At 38.2% G+C, this 23,892-nt stretch overlaps 1 protein-coding gene across 1 annotated transcript; it reads left to right on the top strand.

Moving 5' to 3' along the window:
* The first annotated feature begins 425 nt into the window (after positions 1-425).
* Positions 426-10,323, top strand: ndc80 (NDC80 kinetochore complex component). Its single transcript, XM_086075461.1, has 17 exons — positions 426-543; positions 1,605-1,700; positions 1,937-2,023; positions 2,609-2,735; positions 3,526-3,692; positions 4,366-4,468; positions 4,550-4,639; positions 5,830-5,923; positions 6,096-6,196; positions 6,361-6,505; positions 6,949-7,154; positions 7,286-7,432; positions 8,694-8,783; positions 9,090-9,182; positions 9,256-9,386; positions 9,925-10,027; positions 10,119-10,323. Exons 1-17 carry the CDS (start codon positions 536-538, stop codon positions 10,254-10,256), a joined length of 1,926 nt encoding a protein of 641 aa, XP_085931587.1. The 5' UTR covers positions 426-535; the 3' UTR covers positions 10,257-10,323.
* The last annotated feature ends 13,569 nt before the right edge of the window (positions 10,324-23,892 follow it).

The raw sequence follows: 23,892 nt of genomic DNA, 5'->3' as shown, positions 1-23,892 counted from the left end.
CATCTCGACTGCACGGTGCATTATATGTATCGGTATGGTGCATTGTGGGTAGGCTATAAACTACCATACGGTCATTAAAAATGAATTGGATCCAATGGAATCAGCTCTGATTTCTAACATTTCAACCGCTGGAAAGTTGCTGTTTTTTTATTTAATGTATTGTAAACATGCATAGCATGTGGTTTTCTGACTTCGGGGATTGACTTGCAAGTTTTAAGGTGTACAGTTACGCTATTTATATTTTAGACTTGTAATGTGTTTTCTTTATGTTTATATGTTCAATTAAACCATAAACCAAAGACTGTCACCACTCTAATCTCCGCTATTCAAATGACGGTTAGTTGGTAGCAGCGTTTTTTCACGCATGCGCAAACGTAATGCGCACTTCGCTTTTAGGACACATCACGTTTTAAGACCTAGTCGACTCGCCGTAGAGCAATGACGTTACAGCGCTGCCATTTTGAACGTTTGGCGGTTTTTGTGTTTTCCTTTATAAGCCTCCGTTTATTACATCCACTTGGTAAAGAATAGCAAAATGGAGCGGTATGTATCATGTTTAACTTTAAATTCCTACTTAAATACATTCTACTACTCATTTGCTTACGGCTAATGTTGTTGTTGTTTTTTACCCTGTCTTTTCGATATTGCCAATCAAAGAGAAGTCGTCGCAACTAATGGCTTCACTTGTACTTGATAGCTTTCGTTGAATTAAGATAGCGTTAACTGACAGACAGCGGTGACAAAAGTACTGTAACCTTTGTAATTGGACAGATGCTGCTGTCAAGAAAGTGTAGTTTAAGAAAAACCACAAATCGAGATTCAAACTTGGGAACTCGCGCTTCCGTCCGAAGTGAACGCCTGGTATGTCTCGAGCTAGTACACGTTGATTGGCGCAAAATTTGTACCTGTTTTTCTCGCGCCATTCACGGCAAAATAGCGCCGAATGGCAAGTTGCCAGTCACCGCAAAATATCCACTTCGTACGCAGGGGTTACCTTGCGGTGACCAGCAGCTCTAGCGTTATTTTTCCGTGAACGGCTCAGATTGGCCAGATTACGATGGATTTGTCATCTTTAGCGCGTTCAAACAGCTGCATCAGACTCAATTAACGCGTTTTACAAAGCACAAAACATTAACAATAATACAATCACAACAAACAAACCTTTTTTTTTAACAAAATGTCAGAAGCTCGTGTTTTCTGAGCTGACACAAGACACAACATATTCACCACAAATGATTATTTTAAATTGACAACAAAAACAAACAAAAAAGAATTCTTTCAATAGGGTTATAGCGGACAATATGACGTCATCATCCGGATGTTGACAATTGTAATAATACGCATTACTTGACTGTACAAGTGTATGGAGTAAAAGTAAGAAGTCATCAGAAAAATGAATACTGTACTCGCGTTAAAGATTCTTGAAGGCTTAATTAAGTGTATGGTAATAATTTAAAGTTTGTGTACTTTGTTGAGTCCCACAATTGTGACAAGTAGTTTATAAATATTTCGATTATAATATGTATACATTTTTCTGTCGTGTATAATATACTTAAACATATTCAACATGTTCTTTAATTTGTATTTGTGACTTTTGGAAACAGAGGAAGAAAGAGCAGAGTCACGGGCAGGCAGTCTGAGCGGCCCATGCGGGTGCAAGACTCCAACAGGATGAGCGCTGTGTACACAACTCCCCGCAGGTTGGTTCTATTTCTTTTTCTTTCTTTCTTTTTGTAAAAATAAAAATAAAAAGCATAGTTGTAAGGCTTGACAGCATGGCCTTAATGGTGCTCCTTAATTATAATTATTATAATATTATTATATATAATATTATTAATTGTTGTGTTGCGAGTTGATTTGAGGAATTTAGCGTTCTTTAAAAAAAAAGAAGAAACAAATGTAAATCTCAAGTGAACAGCTTTGTTATCATTGACAGTGAAACGCCTTCAATGAGAAAACTCAGCACTTCCAAACCACTGTCGCAGGCATCTGAGCGGCAGACGAGCTTCTTTGGTCAACGACGGTATGTGAACAATGGAAATGCTATAAACCACAGGTGTCAAAGTCAAGGCCCTGAGGCCAGATTTGGCCTGCCATATCACATTATGTGGCCTGCAAAGGGAAATTATGGTGTGCATGACTACTTCATGTTACTTGCTGAAAAATCAAATTGCAAATTGTCTTCATTTTTAATAATGTTGAGATATTGCAATATTTTTTAACAGTCTTTTAAAATTAAGTAATATTTGAACTTTAAAAAAAAAAAAAAAATTTATTGGCTTCTGACTTCAGAATTTGTTACTCATCAATTTGTGTATGTAGTAATGAGGCGATCATAAATTTAGCCCGCGATAAAAAATAAGTTTGGATCTTTTGAGCTAATCGAAATGTGTGCTGGTATTCACATCACATGCACGTTATGATGTATTTTTTTCCACATTATAATATTGCAGGATAAAAATGTTTTTTTGAAAAATGTCTTCTTTTTTTTGTCATCCATTTTCCCAATATCATGCAGCCCTAGTTAGTAGTCTATGTATTGACATTTGGGGCACCTTGTATACAATACAGTACATATTGTATACATTTTTGTTGTTGTTGAGCGCAGTGCAAGTGGAGCCAGTATGCCACGCAGCAGCTCCGTTTATGGCTTTGGAGGAGCCGAGAAAATCAAAGATCCACGGCCCCTGCATGACAAAGCTTACGTTCAGCAGTGCATCAGACAGCTGCATGAGGTATGTTTGGGTGTGACATTGTGTCCACTGTATGCGCCACATGCACAGATTTGCTTCTCAATTGTAGGCATGCATATCTTCCCCAGTATTTTAATCAACTTCCTAATTGTGCAACCTTCAGAATGATCAAAATATACTTTTTCTGCCTGCATCCATCCATTTTCGTGACCGCTTATTCCTCTCAAAGGTCGCGGGGGTGCTGAAGCCTATCCCAGCTGCCTTTGGGCAGTAGGCGGGGTACACCCTGAACTGGTTGCCAGCCAATCGCCTCCATGAATGAAAATTAAATACACGTCCTAATGAGGGCATTGGTGTGCTTGGTAGTTTGCACATACTTTTTTGGTGGGGGGCTCTGCCCATAGCTGTCATGGTAACAAAAGCTGAGCTTGACATTGGCCCTGCAGTAGAAGGATGGTGGGCTTTCACAAGGCTAGATAGCTGACTCAAAACAGGCAAAATTTTTGAGTCAAACAGAGGATAAAAAATATTTCTTGATCTTTGGAGTAGTTTGACAAAATGTCACAGAAAGGTTAAGGCACCTTGGAACGGTTTGTATCCACTGCCCTCTAGATTAGTGGAACTTCAAACGATGGCGGAACATCAATGTAAACAGATCCCAGCAGTCAGTTCTCCCACCTTGTTTCCCCTTTTACCTTGATGTCCTTGAAAAAGGGCATCTTGGGCGTTTCCAACTTAAACTATATTTCAAACCTGATGCCCGATTATTTAAAAAAGAAAAAAGACTCGTGTCACGGTATCTTTAATATACGATTTTTGCTTTTTTATTCAGTTCCTGACAGAGCGTGGCTACAACGTAGCACCGAAAAGCCTCCAGTCACCGTCCACCAAGGAGTTTGTCAAGATCTTTGAGTTCATCTATCGTCAAATGGACCCCATTTTTGAAATGCCAAGCTCCAAAGTGGAGGAGGAGGTTCCAGCTCTCCTCAAGTCACTCAGGTTACTAAGTATCCTATTTGCTTTTGCCTCAACTATTTGCCTAAACTGTTCCTCTCTGCGATCTTTGTTTTATGAATTGCAAGGCCAAGACTTTGCCCTCCCACCAATTCATTCCCTCCCCTTTTTTTATTCCGCATCCTCATTAAGGTCATATATGCTGGAGCCTGGAGTACACCCTGGACTGTTTGCTAGTCAGTCCACGGGAAAACAAGCATTCACACTCAATCACATTCACACCAATGTACAATTTTAACCCTTTAATAAACCTATCGTTTGTGAATTTGGAATTTGAGAGGAAGCCTTTGTGCCCGGAGAAAATATGCCAGGGCGTGTACTGAGGGACTGCATCCATCAATTCTGTCCCCAAGACCTCAATGAGGTCTGAATCACTAGCCCTCACTGCCGATAGTCATGTAGTGCTACGGGAAGGGGATCATGGCGGCCGGCCAGGCCTATAAATAAAGCACTGGGGGAAACCCTGTGTTCTGATTTTTGACGGATTGTGACATACAAGATAACACCTGACCATTATTTGTTAATTTTTAGTATTTTGACAATTTGACACCTAGAAAGTGTTAAGTTTAGGAAAAACATGCTTGTTTAAATTTCAAATGATATCAGACTTTGTTAAATCTGTCCTCTCTTCTGCTGTTGCTCTCTGTTTATGATGCAGATATCCGTTTGTTCTGTCCAAGTGCTCCATGTATTCCGTGGGTGCTCCTCACACGTGGCCTCAGGCATTGGGTGCCCTTATGTGGTTAATTGACAATGTCAAGGTGAATGGCATCCCTATTGAATTAAAACAAATGTTTCTTGAGTAATTGGAATTTGAGATTTCTGCTCTGTTGTGTCACCAGATCCACACAAACCTGAGCCAGCAGGATCTGCTCTTCAGGGACTTCTGTGAAGAGGGCGACAACATTGATGACAGTGTAGAGTACAACAAGGTACTTTGATTTACATTGACTAGAGAATTCATCCAACCAGTCGTTTTCGATAGCTCATGTCCTCATTACTGTAGGATTGTGGTTGAGCTGGAGCCTGTCCTTGCTGATTTGGGGAAAAGGCTGCATGCGCCCTTCACTGGTTGCCAGCCGATCCCTGTTTGCGATTCTGATATCCTGCAAGGAAATTCAAGCAGAAACTCTCTTAAAAACTGCACAAGTTCAGTGGATGCAAGAATTGCACACCAACAAATGGCATGCTGTCAAATAGGTGTCCTATTTTAAAATTACCTGTTCAGATATTCTTGATTGAAATAGTTTATTTGAGTTTGATGAATTGGCACCAGTAGCACTGGAATCACTGGTCGTCAGTTCAATGATGCAGTCCAATAGTCCTTCCCTCGTTGCTTCCCTGAGAACAATGTCCATTTCATAAATTTTCCGTGGCATAAGCTTAATCTGTGCGTTAATAGCTCCACGTCATATATCGTGCCCATGATTTTGATCCACTCATCTAGTGTATGAGATCCCGGATTGAGCCATTTCTTTGTGACGACCTTTTTAAATGCTGACAACATGATCTTAAGCAGGTACATATTTTCCCTAGTAAATAGTCTCGATACAATACCTCACATGACGAATACTACATTGTACTACAAAATCACCTTAAAGACACCAACCACCTTAGGGTAAGTTTTTATTTTTCAAAAAAATGTATCATTGAGAGCTTTGATGACAAAAACATGCTGTCATTTGCATCAACTATTTAGAAAAATCTAAATCATTTGCACAATAATTTGGGATGTATTGTGCAGGACTCATGGAAATAGAAATGCTTGGTGGGCCAGATTAAAGAATGAAGCTGGATCCCCTGATTTAAGTCTAACAGTCTAACGGAGGAAGCCAAAACTAGAGTACATTTACAAAACCCACACAAGCATGGGGGGAGACCATACAAGAAGGCAGGTGCTGAGATTGCAATCCTGAACCTCAGAGCTGTGAGGCAGATATGCTGACCAATTGACCTTGACTTGGTTATGCTGCTCCCTGGATAATTTGATACACTACAAGAGCTGTATGTGTACAAAGCCATGAACTGATTTAGATCCCAGGAGGTGAACTAATTAACAGCCTGCTAACATCTACACTGTGCAGGTGTGCTTATTTCATCCAAAATGTTCTTCCGTCTGCAGCTTTTCATGGACTACACAGCAACCACATACAAAAAGTTCATGCAGGGCGAGGACACCTACGAGGCTGACGACGAGGCCTTCATCTCCGAATTGAGTAAGCTCTGTTTAAAGTAGTTGGATTATATGTATTTTTGAAAAATAGGATGTAATAACGTTGACAATTTACTGCTTTTGTGTTGGTGTGTCTTCTGTTTGTGTGTTTTGTGTGGTGGGGTGTTGTCTTCATTCATGTGCCTATGCATTCGCTTGTGTTTGTGCTTTCACAGAGAAGTTGTACAATTATGATGAAGAGCTTGTGGATGCCATGGAGCAGAAGCACATGATGCTGTTGGAAGAGGTCGAACGATTGGAGAAGGAAAACCATAAGGTCCTTATCGAACAGAAATAAGACATTTTGTGACTGTGCTGTGCGCTAAGTTTTGATTTCATGTGCGGTGTTTGGCATCGAGCGTATGATCGGGAGCAATAGTGACAGTAAGCTCATTTGTCATTGATTTAATGACCAGCAAACACCTCTCTCTTGCCTGACAGGACCGTCTCAAGGTCAAGAGAATGGAGCATATGAGGCTGCAGTCGGACCTACAGAAGCTGCGTGACTATCACGTCAATCTGGATGCCTTCCAAGCACAGCGAGAGAAAGAATGCTTGGAGCTGGATGATGAGTTGAACCATGCGGGTAAACAAGCAGCATTATTTTTCTCACCCAAAGAGTTCTTAAAAAAAAAAGCGCTGTTAAACATTCAATATACATTTTCCATGAAAAACGGGCATCAAAAAATCATAAATACATGAGTGCGTGGGTTCCAAACGGTGAGTATGCGGGGGTTGACTTTGTATCTATTCTACAGGTATACAATTTTTTTGGGAGAATATTAATAAATGCCACAACCGATATGTAGCTGTGCAAAGTACAGTAAAAACTAAATAATATTTCACTGTCTTCTCCATGCTACAGTAACTGCTGCTATGTTCAGTCTTCCACAAATAGTGTCAAGTTTATACCAGCTTTTTATAGACATGTGTGGCCATTAGCGCTGGTGTTAGTGAATTAGTCATTTATCAACGAGTGAATAAATGAACATTTAATTGAACTCTTCATTTTGTTGTTCTCTTCTGCAGTCAGCACTCAGGAGTCTCTGAAACTCGAGCAGGCCGAGCTGCAAAAGGTCCTGCAAAACCAAAAGTACACACCGGCTGATGTACAGAGGATTAACCAAGAGAAGCGGGAGCTTCAGCAGGCCATCGCCAGTCATAGCAAGTCTCTGGAACAAGCTGAGCAGCACAAGTGGAGCGAACAGATCGCGCTGGCCAAAGCCAAAGAAAAGGTATTCCCATTAATGATGACGGACATTAGGTATTAAAGTTCCTTAACTATCTTTGTTCATAGGCGCTAGCTAGGCAGGCTGCTTTATTTTTAGAGGTTTGACCTCACTGTCCTTTCCCATAAACATTCCAGGCAGAGTTGAAGCTTAACGAGTACCACAAGTTGGCCCGCAAGCTGAAGCTGATACCGATGTCTGCGGAGAATGCCGGTGGCCTTGACTTTGAACTCAGGCCTTTTGAATGCGGACCTGGGAACGTCTACCTCAAGCCACAGACAGAGGTACTCAATGGATTTGCGCCCATGTGATACTTTGGCCTATTTTACTTTTGCTCTGAACCACAAAATAAGGATTGAGAGCAGAAGCGTCAATGTGCGCCTTCAGGGGACTCTAGCGAGATTCTTCAATTTCTGTGGAGTCCATTGTTTTGTTGAGAGAAGAGTTGCTTTCAGGTTCAAGTTATTGAGATTGATTTTGACAAATAAACATGAAACGAATGATTGATCATACAACAAAAAGTGGTATGGAAATTACCGCAATATCATTTTCAATCAATTGTTCAACTTGATTGACAAACCAACGGGAAAAAGCATCGGTTACCTAATCTGGAAAAAGAGAGTGATCGGTTAGTTTGTGGTTCAGTTTTAGCAAGACTTCAACTTCAATTGTATTAGTTATTTGCATTAAGACAAGTTTATTTATATAGCCCTTAAGTTCTTTATTTTTATTTTTTATTTTTTGCGATTTAAAGATGTGAATGCGCTTAGGCATTGTTATGAAATCTGCTGATTACCATCAACATCAATTTAAAGTTTTCATCTTGATGAGATCCAGAATGTTTGTTTATTTGTATACAGTTACAGTATCTCTGGAAGTGTTGACTCGTTAAGGGAATGGGAATGTATCAACTTTGTGAATTATGTGTAATTTGTCTGTCCGCTGCTGGATTTCACGACTATTCGTTTAGTGCGTACAAGGAGTATAAAGAAAACTGCTTGACTCACATCTGTCCAATCATAAGAGAAGTAGCTCTATTGTACAAGGCTCACTTTCAATATGCACTCTTCTAGTCCATCCCAGAACTACGCCGATTTAGCCGTTTTATGATACTCATAGTGTAATGTTGTTATGCCAACCCTATGGAGGACCAAAACTGCCAAAATATAAAAATAAATAAGTGAAAATAAAAACGAATATAAAAAATATAATTAAAAAATTAAACACAACAAATAAATAATAAAATAAAAACTGACGGAAATATACATAAATGAGTAAAGTAAAAATAAATGCAAAAATAAACGAGAGATTCTAAAAATCAATGTATAAATAGAATTAAATGCTAATCAATAAAAACGCTCTGCTCTCATATTTATTTATTTCATGCTGCAGACGCTGTCAGCATGAAATCGGCCATGAAATGTTATTCAATGAGGGGGCGGTCCTAAGCGTGTCTTATTTTTTTACAACGGCTTCCTATTGTGATGACGCTTCTGCTTCATTCCTTATTCTGTGCTCTGAACCGCTTTGTGTGTCGCATTGTAGAATCTTTTGAGAAAGCTGATCAACAATGTCGAAGAGGAGCGCAGTCGGCTGTCCAATGGCAAGTTCAGCTTGGTGGAGTCTTGTGAACAGGTGACGAAAACTGTATAACGCTTTTTTGTTGGGGTACACACACGCGTACACACATAGTGATCTCCCCTGAACCGGTCACATGATTTTCAGCTGATCCTGTATCGGTATGTTGATTGTCTGTGTAGATCATCAGAGATCCAGGTCATGTAATCTGTAAAGGATGAATCTAGGCAACTTAATTGTTGAAGGCGTCAACTTAACTTTATTTATGTATCAACAAATGTAAAATGTTATTCTATCAATGGAACTGCAACTCCTACTACAATACATGTGTTGAGGGTGATAACTGCTTCGTTCCTACACTAGGTGAAGTCCAACATCCTCGACAAGGAAAACGACCTCAAGCAGCTGAGGGATCAAATCCGCAAGGGGGATGAGCGCTGGGAAGCCAGCCGGAAGGTATGAATTACACCTGCCACCTTGAGCAGACATGCAGTAATAAGCATCTCTGATCTATTCGGTGCGTGTGCAGGAGGCGGAGCGAGAGGAAAATGAGTGGGCAAAGGAGGTGGAGACGGTGGATACCAATCGCAATCTTCTAGAGGAGAAGATCAACTGCGGTTACGAGGAAGCTGTGCAGCAGCGTAATGCACTGCAGCAACAGTAAGTGGCTAGTGCGGTGGAAAATACAGATACTAATCTTTGTGAAGGTGGAATTTCTCTCTTGTTGCATTGTGCAAGGTGTACCAATAATGTTTGGTCCTTTTGGGTACTAATATTTTAATATGACCTAACAGCATGTGTATTGTTGAATTCAGTAGTTCTCAAAATTTTCCGTAATCCTAAAGGCAGATAAAGGTTACTACCACTTTACTAAATGTCATAGGAATTGACAATTGCTTAATTTTGAGGACAAAATTAGAGATATTCTGAAAAATATTTTTTTCGCAGTAAGAAAGTTAACCTAACCCTAAGTTATGAGAAGAGAGTTGTAGTTTTTAAAGTACAGTCATCATCTTTACAAGAACAAAGATGTATTGTATAAAAAGTCATAATGTATTTTATTCTGGAAGTGCATCTTAATTTTACACATAATGTGTGGGGAGGCACTCCAGAGACCCAACTACTGTATTTGTATACAAGAAATTCAAAAGTCAATTTTTCATAATCGTCCCTTTAAATTAACACTTGTGTCATTGAGGTACCACTTGGTGCTGCTGGAGACCAACGAGAAGAGACGAATGGTCGCCAACAACCTCACGAGCGTGTTCACCAGAGCAGCAGACCACCTGTCTGTTACAGAGGTAACCCTCTCGCATTCTTGTCCACGCTTTATCCTTTCAGCACACCTCGGAAGAGTCTTAAGTGCTGTCTTGTGTTGCTGCTGTGCCACAGAATTGTCTGCAGGACCTCATGAGCCACGGGCAGCAATGCCACACCAAGGTACTTGAGGAGGATGAAAAGACCATGCAGGACCTGAAGAAGATATTGGCACATTTCAAGTTGAAGGTGCAAAAAGCCTATGAGGATTAAAAGAAGTTCATTTTAATGAGTTCTGTTACTGTTAATAAAACATATTTGAAATAAAAAGTTAATGTAGCCTCCTTAGTGTTACTCAAACCCAAAGCTAATGGCACTTAGATTGCTCTTATTCATCAGAATGAACTGTAAAGTAGAGTTAGAAATTGTACAGAACTTTGAGCAAATGAAAGGCTGCAACTAAATTTAATAATCGATTTATCCGATTTTTTTTCCCGAATCAGGATTTTTATTTTTCTCCATCGCTTTATTTAACAAAAGGACATTATTTCAGATTGACTGTCTAAAAAAAAAATGCAGAAACATAAACAGATAATGATTCCGTCACTAGTTTGGTCCATAACATGCCAGAAAATTGGCAAAAATGCTTCGGACAGTAGGCGGTCACAATCACACCTGGGTTCAACTTGGAATGTTACATTAACTTACCATGCATGTTTTTGGAATGTGGGAGGAAACCGGAGTACCCGGAGAAAAGCCACGCAGGCACGGGGAGAACACGCAAGAAGGCCAGAGCCCGGAATCAAACCTGCAACCTCTAAACTGTGAGGGGCGGACAAGCTGACCAGTCGTCCACCTTGCTGCCCCTAAAAGTATAGATTTTTGAGAGCGAGAGAAAAAAAAAGAAGCCAAATTACTACAGAGTTATGCATCTTAATGATGACCAAAAAAAAGCAAAATTACTACAGAGTTATGCATCTTAATGATGACTAAATTGTCCATAAGTGTGAGTGAATGTGAGTAAAAGCTTGTTGATACGATGTTCGATTGGCTGGCTAGTCCAGGCAGTTCCCCACCTTTCGCACAAGTCAAGCTGGGCTCCCCTTACGCGGGACCAAACATCCTCCCCGCATTCCCTCCAACTGCCTTAGAGGGCAGCACACACACAACTGTGATGTGAATTATTTTATTTTCATTTACGTAATGGATTTCTCATACGTTGCTGATGGACTCCTCTGGGTCACATACTCTTGTGTGTGTGACGAATCAAGAGGATAAAAAAAAAAAAAAAAGCTTATTTAAATAAACTATCAATTTATAGGCAACTTTCTGTTTTCACATTTCAACCTTTCTGAACCCCATATAAATAAAGCCCTTTTGAATGATGTATTGGTTATTCTTCATTTCTTTCGGTTTAGTGTGCCTCTCGCACTGTAATTTGTTGTAATTGTTACAAATTTTCCCTAAATATGTAAAAACAAAAAAACTCTTATTAACACATATTAGCAATATAAACCTACATTTCCTATGTGTGCAAATTTCTTGAGTGTATATAGATAATTATATTTGTTTAGTGTGGGCAGTTTGGGATTTATGTATTTATCGGACCAAATTAGTTCCAATATTTATACTTTTGAAAACATCTAAACAATAAAATGTTCAGGGAGCCAGTGAAGGGATGTCTTAAAATGTTTCCCACAAGGAAGAACATCAATGCCTGGTGCTGAGACTGGTGCATATAGTAGGTGTCTGCTTAAGATGATAATTGATAGTTGTAGTTTTTTTAAAATAACAAATGCAAAGGTTTTATTTTGCAATGCCTTTTTGCATGCTAATAAATGTTTGGTTGTCTTGCTGTTCTCAGCGTGTACCTACAGTGAGTGTTTTAATACTGTGCCTTAAGAAGTAAACTTGTCTGTAAAGATACTGTATGTTGTGTCTTCATTAAAAATATCCAAAGTGGGAAAATAATGTGAACCCAGAGTCAAATAGACTTGTGTATGAGCTGCCATAAAGTGTCCAGTTACTGAATTGGAACTGCACCATGTCCAAGTGTTGACATTCAATCGGACAATCTTTAAAAAATAAAATCTATTAAAAACATTTTTGTTATTATTATTGTAAAATCGCACTATTTCCGCAATAGTACAATTTTCTCAAATTTACTCTAAGCCTAGGTCCAAATGACATCACACATCCCCTGCACATATCATATACGGTATTTTTTAAACTTTAAAACAGAAAAAAAAGATGCTTATTGCTAACTAACGCTCACCACATGAACTATTAAGAATGTAATAGGCCTTCGTTTTTAAATAAAACTAAGGTGTTGCTGTAAAATTATAACTTGAACAGAGAGGAAAAACATGTCAAATTTCCTTTCAATTGATTAAGGTTGGTTTACACATAACAAAACTGTCCATTTCCCTTACAGCCACAGTGTCTATACATTTTACGGCAGCTGGGGTGTTGAAAGGTGCTGAAGAAGTACTGTACATCATTCTATACTCCGCCAACAGCTCCTTCCAGTTCACAACACCTGTTATTTGTTATTGAACATCTTTGAAAATCGGTGGCATTAACAGGCACAGCATCTTTCCATTTGAAGTTCCGCTCCTGCAAATTCACGCATTTTAAAACTTGTGGCTCAAATGCAAGTATTTGAAATTTTAGGAATAACTTACAATTAAGTACTCATAACTTTTTATTTAGGTGTTGTTAGAGTAGACAATATTAAGTATTGTACTCTTTGCGTGTTCAATTAACTGAATGGTGAGATTCTGTTGAAGAAGTTCCTTTGCAAAGGTATTAATTACCAGAAGCTTCTGATCACACAATTGAAGTCACCCAAGCAGTGCGCTGTTCAAATGTGTGTCTTCTCTCCAGCCCACATCATTATTTATTCACAAAGAGGGTTTATAGAAAGTCAGCCCACAACACACCTGGTTACAACTGAATGAATACAAGAGAATCCGTTCCCATGGGTATAAATCAGATTAGAAAAAATACAATAATAATAAGCCTGACTCCCTTCCGACCAGTAGAGACCGGCCCTCCCATTTAGAGATAGCGAATGAATGTTTGAACTCGTTGCCCTTCCTCATGAAAGTAACACAGACAAGAATACAATTCATTGAGCCTACACTGAGTCAACTAAATCCAAAACGGCTAAAATATAAATTAAAACTAAAAAACAATGTTAACTCATCAGTGTAAACCAGTGACGATATACTGTAACAATACAAAATTAACCGACTCCCCCTCCACCCATTAATCCTAAAACCAGCATCCAAATGTTTCTCCATGGAACACGAGAATTGCAAACTGAGCACCCAACATAACACGGAACCGAGCTCCACTCGCCCAGCATCTGCAGCTAGACCCGGAACTACAAAATAAAACAATGACGTTGACATTCACCACAAGCCGATAAAAAAGTAATAAGGATAATAATATTCAATTTTGTGTGTGTGGGTTTTCATACCTAATTTGGGAAATGCAATATTATTAGGCTGTAATTTAGCTTTATATTGTATTGTTTCAGCTGCTGTGTAATGTGATAACTATCCCTCTTGAGGTCACTGTTTACCCAATTTTAAAGCCAACTTTAAAACTTCCATCCATCCATCCATCCTGTATCCTTTTTATTAATATTTTCGGGATAGGTCTCACATTTGTAATCTCCCCTTTTAATTATGACTCTCTCTGTTGTATTCTAATGTTTAGTCAATCTATAGGTGTTTTGTAACTGGAAGATATTTAATTGTATCCGATGTTTACCTGCCATCGTGGGGGACCCTGGATCAAGACCACCACCAGACACACGGCTGTGGTGTCTTTGAGGAAGACACGCCGAACTGCCGCCTGGCCGCCTGGCCGCCTAAGCATCCTCCTGCTCAAGTCAGTGCCACTAAAAGTGTGTTTTCACTGTGATGGATCAATATGCAGAAGTCAAATTTCCTGTACATGCCAAAAAGAAAAAAAAAGACGATTCTCATCTTCTTTATTCACACATTTTCTGATAAAGCTTAGCTAAGACATTCACAGTGATGTTAATTCAATCTCAATTTTAAACATGCGGGGACAATTTTGCTTAAATATTTGTGCCATTAAGCTACAATGCTGTTAGTGCTCTAGTGATAAATGACAATACAGTACAGTACTTTCATACATACTATAATCTACACTCTCTGTTGAAACATTAACAAAAGGTAAACACATGGTTCTCATTTTGTGTGGTCCCCAAGGAATAAAATCATTCATACACTTATGTACAACACATGATATGGGAAGTCAGGGTCAGGAAAGTCACTATTATGAATTCACTCTCCCGATTGTTTCTATTAACAGAGTGGAGTCACAGTACGGTTATCAGCAAAGTTCAATCCAAAGCTCACTGTTACTTTGATATTAAACAATATTTGTGGGTCTGCGTGGTATTCTACCCACATAAATTAAACACCCACAGACATTTCTCAAACCCCTCCTATGGGAAAATACATTTGTCTTTTTCCCCCCCGTTTGCTCACACAATCATAAAATTGTCAAGTTTTGACTTAGTACTTTGCTTTTAGTCATGCCGTTTGCTCTGGAGTCTTCTTTGTTTGTAAATAATCCTTTCATTGATTCATGTTCTTCTAAATAGAACTGACAATTAACAAAGGCAACCCACGACTGAACTTGTGTTGTTTTCAAGTTTGCCTGTTTCGCTGAGACAAAGTGAAGATGAATAGGAAAAAACTTTCGCTCTATGTTAACACCTATAGTATTTGTCGTATGCATCGCTCTTTTAATGCAGTCCTTATTTGGTAATGTTTTGCATCTTCTAGAAACCCACAGAAGATACTTTTACAGAGCCATTTAGCTTTCCATTTGTGACATGCGATAAAAGCCATCATCATATTGGCGAGATGTGAGCCCTCACTTCCGGTTGGGGTCTGTAAACCTTAACTTGGGGATGGATGAATGTATTGGCTAGGAGCTGTCACGATGATGGGTCCTCCTGTTGGTAATGTTTTCGGTGCACAAAATTGAGAGCAGATTTCGCTTTTGGATCTGAAGTTTGGCCGTGATGCGTGGAAGCTTCTTGTAATGCCTCATGGCTTGCCTGTTGCCAAAAAAGGTTAATTTTCTTTTCATATCACTTTTGATGTATTTCCTCAATATACCACATAATCTGAAGTTCTTAGAGCTAAGGTGATGAAATATAATAAAAGCAATAAAAGCTAAGCCTGTCTTCATGAAATTTTGGGCCACGTAAGAACCTGTTAGAATTTTTGGCAGCGCTACACAATCTGCCGATTTAGACAATGACGATTTAGACAAAAATATCACCTGAGAAATGAAATCTGCACTCTGATTGTGACCTATTTGCGCGTTCACCTGCTACATTATCGCAACAAATAGGTGTGTGCGTGTGAGGACGTGCCACCCCTCATAGGTGTGACATGACAGGCAGCTGCCCCATCTGCATCAGATGAAGCACCAGCAGTTTGTGGATCAATCTTCTCATTGTTCACCATCATGGGATGTTGACATGGTGACAAATGCTTCACCTGCCTTCAACGGGTGGTGGTAATATCTGATAAGACTTATTTAGGCTATGGCAACCGCTAATCAATGTTGCTGGAAAGTGAGAAAGAAACTGAAAGTGAAACCAAACTGTCGTCAGTCAAGAATTCCAAATTCTTCCACGCCAAACTGTTGCCACAAAGTAAAATACATACGATATTTTTGCTAAGAAAATATGTTGTGGGCCTCACTACTATAAAAACATCTAATTTCTGCCTTTATATGGTAATATAAGGAGATGTTTCCAAAAATGATATGGAGTCATTTGAATTATTCTCAGTAAAAGGTGTTTACCCAGACCTGCTATTTTTCCACCGATCAAATTTATCCCGTTAAAACACTTCATTAGCTCAGTCTGAACAAGTTCAACAAAAGATACAACAAGTCTGTATAGAATGGCATGCATGGCAAGATTATTATTGTTATTATTATTTTTATCTGGTTCTGAAAAAAAACTCTTCATGTATATTAGCTTTGGAATATGAATAAAGGCACACAGTTAAGAAGAAATAGAAACAGACCAGTGCTGAGTTGCTGACATTTTTTTTTTTTAAAGCAAATGGCCCAACATGAATTTTACACGTGTGTGCTTAAAGAACATTTTACACAACTGGCACATTTTCACTCTTTTGAACAGAAGCTAATCACATGACATTTCTGATATTGTACTTACTGTACTATGATTATGATGCTAGTTAGCTAAACTTGCATCCTTCTCATTAGTGTAACGTGAAAGTTGTTTTTACTTGCATGAAATCTTGATTTAATTCCCCAATTTCGGCTAACTCTTTTAGCATTAATTGTTGTACTGTGTATATGCTTTCTCTTCTTTTCCATATCTGAATTGTTACTGCCTCTTGCACTTTTACAAGTTCATTTTGCACCTTTTATTTTTATAGATCAGGTGTCTGCAACCATGTGGCTCTGGAGCCACATTTGGCTCTTTATCTTTAGTCTCTTTCTTGTGGCTCCCTGTGGATCTCTAAAAAATGGGGGAAAGTAATACAAAATGTTTACGTATTTATTCATTTTAGATAAAATATTCTTTAATTGAATTAATGGGGTGGCATGGCTCAGTGGTAGAGTGGTCGTCTCACATGCGTGAGGTTGTGGGCTCGATCCTCACCTCTGTTAACCATGTTGAAGTGTCCGTGAGCAAGACACTGAACCCCAATTTGCTCCCAGTGGACCTAGCAGCGCCTTGCATGGCAGCAGCTGACCACTTGTGTGTGAATGTGAGACTTTGTAAAGCTCATTGGGCACTATGTGGTGTAGATACAGCTCTATTTAAAAAAAACAACCTGTCCATTTAAGAAAAATAAATTAATTAATAACTAAATATTCAAAAAATGTCAGAGTCTAAAGTTTTAAGTTGTCGGAAAAAGTGAGACGAAAGGTAGATGAAAAAGTTTTTTTTAAATACCTAAAATTGTCCAAAAAGGAAGAGGAAAACAGAAAATTAGCATAAAATGTTCATGTAATTGCCAAAAATGTCAGAGAACTGCATAAAAAGCCATAAAAGACAACGTTCAAAACGTAACCATAAAATGTCCAAAAACCAAAGAAGCAATCCTGAAAATTACCATAAAATGGCCAGAAAATTGTCAAAAATGTCAGAAAATGTATAGCAAAAAACGCACAATAAACGTCCAAAATAGCCATAAAACGTCCAAAGAGAGAGAGAGAGAGAGAGAGAGAGAGAGAGAGGCAGAAAATTACCATCATATTTCCATAACATTGCCAAAAATGAAATGAATGAAAGAAAATTCTGAAAAATTACAACCCCCACAAAAAAAAAAGAAAAAGGGCAAACATAAGATAGAAGAAAATGAATCTCAAAGTATTGGATGCTGCATATTTTTTCTGTTATTTATTGGCTTTTGGCCCTTCAGTACATTACACTAACGCTAACACGCTGTTTTCGTTCATCACAATGTTCAAATAATTTGCAGCTCTAGACTAATTTTTTGATATTTATTTGGCCTAAAATGGCTCTTTTGACAGTAAAGGTTGCTGACCCCTCCTAAAAATTATGCAAATGTGAGTTTTCTACCTGCACCTCTCACTCTGTTTTTGAAATGAACATTTAGGTTCATTATCTTTCATGTCACTCTAACCATATTATAAAGTGCTTTGAATGTTGCTATATTAGATGCTCACCGACCTAACATTCATTGTACATCTGCAGTTTGGGGTTTCTCTAACAGGAGGCTCTGTCAACATCTTTCTGCGTGGCTGAAGGAAAAGGGTTGACAAACAGAAGATGAATGGCCAGTCAGTGTGATAAGAGGTACGGTTAGATGGTGTGAATGGAAACAAACATTAAAGCAGCTTGTTATACGCATCAGCAATGTTTCCTGGCTTTGAGGTTTGGCCCTTGTTCTGAAATACTTTTCCAAACGTTTTTCAAGCTAAAATAAGAAATCAAATGACAGAATAACAGAACATGCAACCCTGCAGAAAAAAAAAGTTTGAACCAAGATTCAAACCTAGCTCTTTTGTTTTCATTACATTTAGGGAATATGACTTGGACTTGAGTCTTAAGAAAAAAAAATTGCCTATCATTCCGTTATTAATGGTATTTTTCCAGTCATACAAATTGCCCAATTTAAGTTGCTGACTGTGTGAAGTAGTCTAGTACTGTGTCACTGGCAACAACACCTATATTGTTTTCCCATTCTACCATTTGCCAATATACTCAAGACCGCCTAATGTGTCCTGTAATCATACCAATTAGAGCGAGAGAAGAAACGGCTTTTTGGTACTACAGTGGCAGTGTGCCAGTATGTCATGGCTGATAACAACTTTACGGTGAGATCAGATCCATTAATGTGACGTAAGCTCCAATCATTTCTTTCAGCCTCTCTCCAGAGGTTTGCGCAAACCTTGTTTTATGGTTAGAAGGTCAAAGGTCAACACTGTGCCTCATGAATTACGGTAACCCATGTAATGCACACCTTAAATTATTATTTATCTTTATTTCATCTTGGAGATTCGAATAACATTTCAGATGAAATTTTGCAGTGGTAAAATGATCATATATCATATATCAAAACTGAATAAGAAAAAGTCCACTGTGGTTTAAGAGTCAAAACGGATCTTAAGAAAATAAAACAAAGGCTACATGTCAAGACATCTGCATGTAGTTACAGTTTCATAAGATTGTCATTAATTGTAAAAATCAAAAACTGTCATTTTAAGTCTTTTTCTGTGACTCCCCTAACTTTATATAATTACATTTGATGCAAATTAGCTAGGGCCATCATGGTTTCATTCATCTTAATAAGAAGGCTGCATAAACCAATTTGAAGTGTAAATGACTAAAACGTGTCTATTAAATCATATGCCGGATTTACATAAATGCAGTCAGTAAATAAAATGTTGACCGTAAAACTGCTGCGCCAATGCTGCATACACACTGTAGCATTAATAATAATAATAATAATAATAATAATAATAATAATAATAATAATAATAATAATAATAATAATAATAATAATAATGATAATAATAATAATAATAATAATATACAGCTCACGTTGCTAAATTCCCTGAGAACTTTGTGAAACATTTTGTATGCTATTACTGTATGTGATGTGTAGTTCAATTACATTTTGATTGCAGGTTGAAAGCAGGTAGTGTTCAATCCATCATGTCAAATTTGACAGGTAGAGGGCGTCTTACCCATATTATTGTGATTAAATGGCTATTTTTGTAATAGTGTTATTTCAGTGATAGACACCCCAGTTCAAATATCTTTTTTCTTTTTTTGCAATATCAAAACATGAGACCAACATAAATCATTTAAAACTAATTTCCATCATTAATGTGAATGTGTGTATAACCTGCATAATTAGACTGACTACAAAATATATATATTGAGAAGTTCAAAACTGCCACTGTGGTTGTCCAGACCAGACATTTTGGTAGATTTGAATCCATGTTAAATGCGGTGACTGACTGGGTAGCACATCCTCTTCACGGTTCAGAGGTCGTGGGTTCATATCTGTGCTCTGGGTTTTCTCGGGTGTTGTTGAACACATGACAAACACTAACCACAGACAAAAACAACAAACATACCCATAATAAACAAAATCCAACTCCTACAAAACCGAAACCTACCACTAAGTTGTCTTTCGGTGTTAATATGAGCGTGAATGGTTGTTTGTCTATTTGTTTATATGAGCCCTGCATGCAATTAGCTGGTGACCAGTTCAAGATTGACCCCATGTTTCGTTTAAAATCAGCCGCAAATGGCTCCTTCACACCTAATGAGGATGGGATTGAAAAAATGTAATAAGTAAATCCCCTGCTGGATCATTTTCTGCCTTTTTTTGCTAAATTTGTCGAAGCCAGTGTTCATAATGCAGCTTATTAATTAAATGTATTTTTTTTGTAATATATTTCTAACATTTCTAACTTTTTAAAAGTTAAAGTACCACTTGATTGTCACACCCACCTAAAAAGTAAATTTGTGAGAAAAGAAAAGGGAAAAAAAAAATTCAAGCAAACATATATTCAAAACTCAACATCAAATGAAAACAAAAAATAAAGTAAGTCAATCGGTATAATTTACCCGTAGATAGACTGTACATGTTTGAAAAGGAGTAGGAAGACTTTATGTTCTTACCCCTTTATCTTAATTTCATCATCAAAAATATCCCCAAAAAAATCATTATCATCTTCAGATATTGTTGCCACAACATATGACATAATATTATATTCAATGTACATTACATGCAGTACTCCTCATTCATTATTATCTATTTTTGCCCACCATGTATAGAGTGTGATTTTTACATCAGATTGAACTGGTTCAAAATGAACCGTGCAATCAAATTTGTGTATTTTTCTGCGACGTATTCTTTGTGAGCAACGTCACTCTTGGGTGTGGAAGTCCATTCAAAATGGCGAGCCAGTGCCAGCCCTGGTTAGTGGGATGTGAGTTAAGCAGCAAAATCCAGCAGTTTTTAATCAGTATGAGAAGGCGGCCATTTTGACACTTGCTGTTGAGTGAAAATGTCATCACAGTTGCTCGGGTCGCAGTTAACAACCACTCACAGCTCAGCTTCAGAAAACAAGTGAGCTGTGATTGGTCGTTGCCTGGTCCCTGAGTAACTGTGATGTCATCTTCAGTCGACAGCAAGTGGCAAAATGGCCGTCCCCTGAGATGGATAAAAACAGCAGAATTTTGCTACATAGTCCGCAAATGTAATATTAATCAGAATGTCATGTTTAGACTAGTGAGGTCACATATAACATATTATTGTCAAGAAATGTTTAAGGTTGACTTCCCCTAGATTGAAAATGATTTGTAAATCATTGCACTCTGTTGTTATTTGCGTTTTTACGCAACATCCCAACGTCATTGCAACCGGAGTTTGCGGAATTATGTGAAATACTTTCAAACCCCGGAACATGGACGTATTCTAGCTACACACAATGGATGTCACAAAGTTGTGGTGTATAGATAAAAAAAACAAAAAACATGAAAACATTGTCATTGTCCAAGTATACTGTATTTGCACCTAGTTGTATGATTTGGTTGGGCTAAAATGTACAATATTTGTTTTGCATTCGTCCCAGCGGAAGGCCAGCGGAAGGTCCTGAGAACAAGGCTGTAAATGTCAGTGTGTCACTTTACAAGAAAATGCTAACGAGACTTTTTTAAAAAAACAACTTAAAAATAAATCTGTGAGGAATCCCAAATCAATAATATACTGTAAATGTACACAGGAAGCTCTATCTTGGTGATCAAGGGAAGGGAACGATTCTTTGATGACTATACTTGGACTCCTCATCATTCTTGTTTGTCTGAACTACATTCCCACAACTCCTATTCACTGTCATAGTGTGTGTGCATGTGCGAGAGAGTTCAGTCATGGCAGCGTATAGAAACGGGCATTTTCAAGCTCGCGATGTACTCATATGCTGTCATTCTCGAATAAAAACTGTGGATGCTATTGCTTGGATTGCTAATAATAGCACTAGCATGACTGCAGCGCCAGTCGCACTCATTATGCACAAAACACAACAGAAAACCCTCCGTGCTGTGGTCTAGTCCAACACAACTGTTGCCTTATAAATCCATGTTGACCGGTCGCATTAAGACGACTCCCTGCACTCCATCAATGGCTTGCTTGTTAATCACCATAAAATTATAGATTCCTCATATTTTTCAAGTGGCATCATTTGGACCGATAAGTTTGTGGACTGCGGTATGTCGTGATGTCCAATCAGCAGATGGATTCACTAATACGATTCCTTTTATGTGGAAAGCAAACACGTGGGCCGGCAAACAAGGTGAAAGGTGAAAAGCAGGTCTATCTGATGGGGAATGAGAAGAATCTGATCATCTGATGTAATGTGTCTGGATTTACACACGCCGCCTGGGCGAGGCCGCACACATACTGACTGTGCAAGTCACGGAGAGGACAAACAATATGTTGGCAGGAAAATGCCTTGTTGTCAGACCACACACTAACAGCTGCATCATTTTTATGGTGGAGAATGTCACACCCTCAAAGACTTGCTATTATTTCTCTCTGAAAACATGACAGTGAGTCGACAAACTCTTCTGCCGCTTTAGTTAATATATGAGCTGGTGTTTAGGTGTCTTGAGTGCTCTTATGTAAAATCGGTCTTCATAATGGGAACGCGATGACATCTGTGTAATTTGTTCAGCGAAAGTAAATCTCTCAAGCGGAGTCTTATCGTAGAAATTAAACATTTGCAATTCAAATAACTTATTTCTCCATTATTTGGCTTGCTGTTGGGAGTAAATAACATTGATCGTCTTTTCTGTTGTAACGCAGTCATATAAATCATGACTAAAGACATTTTGGTAGGCTATATGTATACAGTATATTAATGTGTATATATGCACAATATATATACACGTTCTCTATGCATACTGTTGTTCAATAGTTGTTACCCGTTTTCATAAAAAAAAAAAAAAATCATTCATTCTTCTGCGACGCTTTACCACAAGAATTTTGGCCATTTACCCAGAAAAAACCCGAAAAAAAACCCAATTTGAGCTCGGAGGTGACTACCTGAGAGAGGGCATGGCTCATTAAAGGACCTCTCCCCTACTGCTCAGTGAACACCATAGGAAGTATACAATTGTCAAAGATGGCTTAAAAGAGTGAATGAAGAATTACGATTCAGGTAAAATAAGAGTCATACTCCAACTACTAATTAAGCATGTCGGATGAAAGAGCATGAAGCATGGCGTAATGTGTTGAGCAATAAAACCCACACAATGCTGGCCTTAGTTGAACCTTTGATCTATCATGACTCGTTTTCGGATGAAATCGAAATTAATTATATTCATAAGACGTGAATCGTATCAGTTGTACTGCCAGGCAGTGATCTCTAGTGCCCTATCAGATCATGGGCCCTTAATTGCCATCACTTTTCTCTCCCTTACGTATGAATGCTATCATTCTCTTGTAATCATTCTGGACCAGAGACGATTACCGGTAACATTTTTGTGGCTTGATAAACAATAAATACTAACTAAATATTAACTGTTATAAAATGTCCGTATTTAATTTGAGTCACATTTAGTTCTTTGAATTCCAGTTATCTAGGCCTAGAAGTTCCACGAATATTATGTGTTTTTGTGACCTTTCATACTTTGCCAAGGTCAGGCGTAATTCAAACTTACTTGCATTGTAGTTATATTAGGAATTATTCCTCTTAATCATCCATTCATCCAATTTCTTAACCGCTTGTCCTCACAAGGGTCGCGGGGGGGCGCTGGAGCCTATCCCAGCTGACTTCGGGCAGTAGGCGGGGTATCTGAGTAACTGGTTGCCAGACAATCGCAGTCCTCCGAATCATTTAAATGTTTAATTTTGGAGTAAAAAAAGGACAAATCACGGATGTTCCACTAAATAATTTTTGATTCAAAATGCCGTCTTTTATGGCTTTAGAAACACTAAAAAGATGCAATAGCCTACAAACAATTGTCAGTCATAATTATTATTATTTTTTTTTAGATTAGGTGCAGGAAAATGATATGGACACGAACAATTTGAACGTAGACTTGCGCTGGGCACAAAAAAGTTTTTTGCACCATCTATTCATTTTGAAAAATGATGTCATCGCCAAACATCAATTTATGGAATCAGAGAAATTTTACAAACTATCAATGTAAACTTGAGAGACTATCAATTTGACATGAATGACTGCAATCCCTCCTGTGCCTTTAACTTCTTTCTGTCTTTCTTTCTGTCTTTCTTTCTTTCTTTCTTTCTTTCTTTCTTTCTTTCTTTCTTTCTTTCTTTCTTTCTTTCTTTCTTTCTTTCTTTCTTTCTTTCTTTCTTTCTTT

Source organism: Leptonotus elevatus, chromosome 5, assembly GCF_054856555.1.
Source record: "Leptonotus elevatus isolate MCC_2025b chromosome 5, RoL_Lele_1.0, whole genome shotgun sequence".
Lineage (NCBI taxonomy): Eukaryota > Metazoa > Chordata > Actinopteri > Syngnathiformes > Syngnathidae > Leptonotus > Leptonotus elevatus.
This window is presented reverse-complemented; position numbering and strand designations above follow the sequence as displayed.

What these genes read in the sequence shown, in the direction of transcription:
- ndc80 (XM_086075461.1), top strand. An exon ending in GTGTACACAACTCCCCGCAG is followed by an intron (nt 1,701 to 1,936) that starts GTTGGTTCTATT and finishes TATCATTGACAG; the next exon opens with TGAAACGCCTTCAATGAGAA. An exon ending in CGTAATGCACTGCAGCAACA is followed by an intron (nt 9,387 to 9,924) that starts GTAAGTGGCTAG and finishes TGTGTCATTGAG; the next exon opens with GTACCACTTGGTGCTGCTGG.